The 6,000-nt window shown below is 42.4% G+C and overlaps 1 protein-coding gene across 1 annotated transcript in view; it reads right to left on the bottom strand.

Moving 5' to 3' along the window:
• Nucleotides 1–1,359: 1,359 nt before the first annotated feature.
• Nucleotides 1,360–6,000, bottom strand: part of Kif11 (kinesin family member 11) — a 57,617-nt gene continuing 52,976 nt past the window's right edge. The window contains exons 20-22 of the mRNA XM_036166824.1: nt 5,353–5,501; nt 3,997–4,113; nt 1,360–1,528 (exon numbers count right to left, since the gene is read on the bottom strand). Coding sequence (XP_036022717.1) covers nt 1,397–1,528; nt 3,997–4,113; nt 5,353–5,501 — 398 coding nt within the window. The 3' untranslated portion in view covers nt 1,360–1,396. The remainder of the gene's footprint in view (nt 1,529–3,996; nt 4,114–5,352; nt 5,502–6,000) is intronic.

The raw sequence follows: 6,000 nt of genomic DNA, 5'->3' as shown, positions 1-6,000 counted from the left end.
CAGGCAGGACATCCATATACAAAAAAATGAAAAAAAATTTAATGTTTTTAAAAATCCAAATTGACCAATTATAGATTTACCGAAGAGCATATTAGATAACACCCACAGATTAGGCTGACATTTGTTTGCAGAGAAATTTATCCATTATTTTTATTACAATAACATTTCTAGCTCTACAATGGGCTGGAAAGATGGCACAAGGAAATTTAATCTTGAAGTAGCATATTTTCTAATTTCCTATTAAGGCTTAATTCTTAGTTACAAAGTCAAACCTCTAAAGCCAGGCACAGTGATACATGCCTGTAACCCCAGCCCTCAGAAGGATAGAGGATTGTCCCGAGTTCTAGGATAGCTTGGGCTGCATAGTGAGTCCAAAGCTAGCCTGAGCTACAAAGTGAGACTGTCCCCAAAAATATAAAAAGTTACATCACTTTACACACTGACTGAACTTGATGTGACCACATTTACTTTCTGCATACATTCCTTCTACGGAGATGCTCTGGTTCTTCATCTTCAAGTGGCCCAACTTCCAGAAATATAGTTGTCAGATCAAAAGTACAAAGCTTAAGATTTCAACAGAGTGAATGTATGTACACATTTTATTATATACAAAGAATAGAGTTTTAAAAGATAGACAAAATAGAACTTATCATCATAATTGGTAGTCTAAAAAATGTCATTTCTAAGAGACGTAAGCCTTAGAGTGGGGCCTCAAAGGATGAATCAGAGCTCTCGACGGGTTTCCTGTACCAGCAACTGACACTCCAGGAGGCCGCTGAGGAACTGTGGAAGGCAGTGTGTCAGAGCCCGTGACGGAGGAGGAACAAATGAAAAGGACTGAAGAAGGGTACCTCCAGGGTCAGGTTTATTACTGGCAATGAGGGAGAAGTAATCAAATCACTGAGATGTAGGACTTCTAGGAAAGCCCTGGTATCTCGTCACAAGGAAACCCTTCTGTAGGTCTACAAATGGTTTAGAGGCAGGAAAGGGAGAGGTGAGCTGAGAAGACAGAAAGGAAAAGGCAGGATAGAGGTAAGAAAACATACACAGAACTCGGGCTTAGCAAGACAGGATGAGAGACAGCAGTCACTTCTTTAAGTCCAAGCCTAGAAAAACGATTTCCACATATTTGGTATTTAATAATATACAAGAAGATTCTCGTTACAGAAGAGCTACTTTATATAACAAGCTACACACATACTCAACACAAATCCCAAATGAAACCCAGCCTACAACTTACTTGAACTATAAGGATGATAAAAAGGATTTTCAATTCAACTACACTCACTATGATGTCTTGGCAGAGTCTACCCCATTGTAATCTGTACACAAGTTCAAACTGTGTGGAGTTTCGGGTTTTATTATTTAAAAAAGATGGCCTTAACCCTCAGATTAACTAGAGATTTATTGAGGCTCGAAGTGGCAATCTGCTTTTCGTGACAGAGTACTCTGGGGCCTCTTCCACTTTAGACTTCTCAACTGGGTTAATGCTTCTGTTCTCTTTGTCCTTTCCATGCAGCTTTTTATGCTGTGGGTTTAAGAGGAAAAATGAGGTCACAATAATCTAACATTTGCTAAGACATTGTAACATTTTATTTCAAAGTTCTATATATTACAGGCAAAAGTTTAAATTAGAAAACCACAAAAGACAAAAGGTTCAGCACAAATTTGAGCCAACTTAAAAAAAAAAAAAATCAAGTATAGCCTTCTTTATTTTAGCAGGAATGGAGGTAGAATGAATTACTTTCTTTTTTTTGTTCTTCTGAGACAGAGTTTCTCTGTGTAGCCCTGGCTGTCCTAAAACTCACTCTGTAACCAGGCCTGCCTCTACCTAGCCAATGCTGGGATAAACTGGCAAGGAACACTTCTCTTTTTGGCATTCTTTTTTTTTTTTTTGGTTTTTCGAGATGGGATTTCTCTGTACAGCTTTGCACCTGTCCTGTAACTCGCTCTGTAGACCAGGCTGGCCTCACTCACAGAGATCCACCTGGCTCTGCCTCCCAAGTGCTGGGATTAAAGGCGTGTGCCACCACCATCTGGCCTTGACATTATTTTTTAAAACATAATTATAAATTTCCATTGAAGACAGTGGTTCGCAACAGCAAGTGATTCTGCCCCCTAGTGGACATATGCCAATAGAGAGTGAGAGCTCCAGGACGGCCATGGGTTCCACAGTGTTCACACTGTAGGCTGCAGGACAGCTGGTCACCAGATAGAATTACCCAATTTAACATGTCAGCATGCGTAGTCACCATGAAGAAAAGACCATTCTCCAAGCGGTGGTGATTCACACCTATAATCCCAGTACTCGGGAGGCAGAGGCAGGTGGATCTCTCTGAGTTCCAGGCCAGCCCGGTCTACAGGGTGAGTTCCAGGACAGGCACCAAAACTACACAGAGAAACCCTGTTTCCAAAAGACCAACCAATCAACCAACCAACCAAACAAGACCATTCTACTCTAAGCAGAAAAGCTGACATGGGCAACTATGGAACACTTCCATTCTTCCATTTATCTTCTACTGAAAATGTGTTTCATGCTGGGTGGTGATGGTGCAGGCCTTTAAATCCCAGCATTTGGGAAGCAGAGGCCAGCCTGGTCTACAGAGAGAGTTCCAGGACAGCCAGGGCTACACAGAGAAACCTTGTCTGAAAAAAAAAAAAAAGAAAGAAAGAAAGAAGGAAGGAAGGAAGAGAGGGAGGGAGGGAGGGAGGGGAGGGAGGGAGGGAGAGAGAGAGAGAGAGAGAGAGAGAGAGAGAGAGAGAGAGAGAGAGAGAGAAAGAGAAAGGAATAGAGGAAGGAAGGAAGGAAGGAAGGAAGGAAGGAGGGAAGGAAGGAAGGAGGGAAGGAAGGAAGATGTGTTCCACATTATGCATTTAGGGACTCTATTCCTCTGGAAGCCCTCTGCTTCAGGAGAAAACTTAAAATACTGTGTACTCAATTATGAATGCTGAGACAGATCACAAACCAGTTTTTTATAGTTTTAGACTCGAGAAATGTAACTGCTTCCCAAGTGCTACGATCAAAGGCATGCAAGACCTCACCTGCACCAGGTGGTTTTGAATGGCTTGGTCCTAACTGTGTTAGAAGGCCATGATGCCATATTCCTGTAAGCACGGCACGTGGAAGACTACGGCAGAGGATTGCTACATTCTAGGCTAGCCTGTTCTACAGAGTGAGAGACTGGCTGAGCAGTGGTGGCGCACGCCTGTAATCCCAGCACTCGGGAGGCAGAGGCAGGTGGATCTCTGTGAGTTTGAGGCCAGCCTGGTCTACAGAGCTAGTCCAGGACAGGCTCCAAAGCTACAGAGAAACTCTGTCTCGAAAAACCAAAAAGAGTGAGAGACTGTTTCAAAAGCAAACAAAGTGATGGGCATAAGATCTGTCATAGGGTTTAACTGTCCAGGATCAGGGACACTGGGGAATAATCAAAAGAGAAAAGCCTCCTGTGGGCAGGACTAATCATTAGTACAATTTATAGACCAGAACTTTCAAATCCTTTAACCTTCCAAGTGTGATGGACAGAGATGGATACCAGGACCAACTAGGTAAAGGTACAATTAAGAGAAATAACTGCTCCTACAGTAAGAGGCAGAAATGAGACAAAAATAATAGCTGAAGATTATTTGCTAAAGTTATAGATGAGGTCAAATTTTACCTTTATGTAGTCTATAGAAGATTCCTTCATCAGTATCAAACTATGTACACAGTTTAAATAAAGATTAACAAGCCATTTGAAAGGGACAACTGAATGTTGTTGTTGTTATTGTTCTACACCAAGAACACTGTTTTTCGTTACTGCTTTATGTTTTGTTTTAAAAGCGGGCCGTGCTTTGTTAGCCTAGGCTAGCTCCTCCTTAGCCTCACGAGTGTGGGGACGTAGGGTGTATATCCTCATGCCTGCCTAGGTTAGTCATGATCCTTTATACTAACTAGTGTAACTGTGAGAGTGACAGCAGGCGAGGAAGGCGGGGTGGGTGAAACACGCCATCAAGTACCTGGAAAAACGGAACACCGCCACTGGAAGAGCAATCCACACCGGTGTGTACCAGTGTCTCTTGACTTAAAAGTTCTTCAGTACATTGTTCCAGAACCTCCTTCTCTTCATCCATGTCCTAAAATAAGAAGCTGGTTGAGTAGGTAAGTCCATGGTGCTGGATTGTCACACAGAGCTGGACATGCTTTACAATACCAGCACTCGGGAGGCGATGACAGGCTGCAAGTTTGAGGCAGCCTGGTCAGCAAGCTCCAGGACAGAACAGCCAGGGGGAAAAACCCAAAAATCATCATAAAAGCCAGGTGCGTGCCTTTAATCCTAGCACTTGGGAGGCAGAGGCAGGTGATTCTCTGAGTTCAAGGCCAGCCTGGTCTACAGAGAGTTCCAGGACAGCCATGACTACAAAGAGAAACCCTGTCTCAAAAAAACCAAAAAACATCATGAAGTCAATTTTCTTTTTTGAATGATTTCATATGCATTATATGAAAGTTTAAACTTTAATAATTAGTAGAAAATCTACAAAATATAATGTATTGGCTTGTACTTATTCTGTTTTCTTAACTTTCCTATACTTGCTATTAACTACAGAGCACAAACTGTAGGTTGACTGCCTTGCTTCTCACAGTGTCATCTCTGTAACCTGAGACATAAGAATTCTGTTGGTTCGTTCGTAAGATGTACTACAGTGGTGCCCATCCCACAGGGTTATTGAGAAGGCTGAGTTAGCATACTTGTAAAGAACTTACAACAGTGTGTGGTATGCAACCACAGCTTAAATGCTGGCTCAGAAATTATTATCTACTAGCCTAAAAATCAAAATTAATAAGATTAAAAGGAAGGCGTGGGTTGGGGATTTAGCTCAGTGGTAGAGTGCTTGCCTTGCAAGTGCAAGGCCCTGGGTTCGATCCTCAGCTCCACAAAAAGAAAGAAAGGCTTAAGAGCCAGCAATTCTCATAGGAAACAGCATGGAGTGAAAAGAAAGAGTCATTCCATGAGATCAACCACATCAAGAGTTCACAGGGGTTCTGGTGACGACTCAGAGGTGAAGCAGTTGCTGTTGTAGGGTCAGATTCTGGATCCCCAGCCCCCACCTAATGTCTTGTGGGTGTGGCAGCCGGCCTGTCATTCCAGAGCTCAGGAGAACTGGTAACAACTAGTAGCTCTGGGTTCAAGTGAGAGATCCTACCTCAGTATATTCAGGGGAAAGCAACTAAGGAAAGCACCCAAAGTCAACCTCCCGCCTCCATACAGATGCACACATGCTGTATGCACACATGTGCACACACATGTGCACCCACACATGCAGAAATAAGTAAGAGTTTATGGGAAAGTTCTAAAATTATGTTTTAAATATTACCTGACTGGTCTCTTTGTCATTTTCTGAGCAGTTTGGCATCATTAACCGGTTGGGCTGTTTCTTTTGCAGCTGCTCAAGGAGCTGTTCCCGGGGTTCAGTTCTCACCAGTGCTGATGGATATAAATAATTTTTCCTCTCTGGTGTCATACCTTTATAGCAGACATTAGAAAAGTGGGAAAATTAAGTATGAAATATGTGTTCAAGTGAGTTGTCTTCCAAAGACAAAAGTGATTTCCATACATCTTTTTTACTTGCCAGGCACAAACTGGTTGAAGCTAGTAATATTTTTTTTTCCCCAAGTAATTTTTTTTTTTTTTTTGAGCTGAGGACTGAACCCAGGGCCTTGCGGTTGCTAGGCAAGCACTCTACTACTGAGCTAAATCCCCAACCCCTCGAATAGTAATTTTTTTTAAAGGTACGATTGGTTTTTTCCTACTTCTAGGGTTCAAGCCGAGTCTCTACTGGAAAGCCATCTCTTAATTTTATTTATTTGTATTTTATGTATGAGTGCTCTGCATGTATACGTGCATGCCAGAAGAGGGCATCAGATCCTATTATAAATGGTTGTGAGTCCCCATGTGGTTGCTGGGAATTGAACTCCGGTCCTTTGGAAGAGCAGTGCTCTTAAATGCTGAGCCATCTCTCCAG

This window comes from Onychomys torridus, chromosome 1 (assembly GCF_903995425.1).
Source record: "Onychomys torridus chromosome 1, mOncTor1.1, whole genome shotgun sequence".
Classification (NCBI taxonomy): Eukaryota; Metazoa; Chordata; class Mammalia; order Rodentia; family Cricetidae; genus Onychomys; species Onychomys torridus.
Note: the sequence above shows the minus strand (reverse complement) of the source record. Positions and strands in the feature narration are given on the sequence as shown.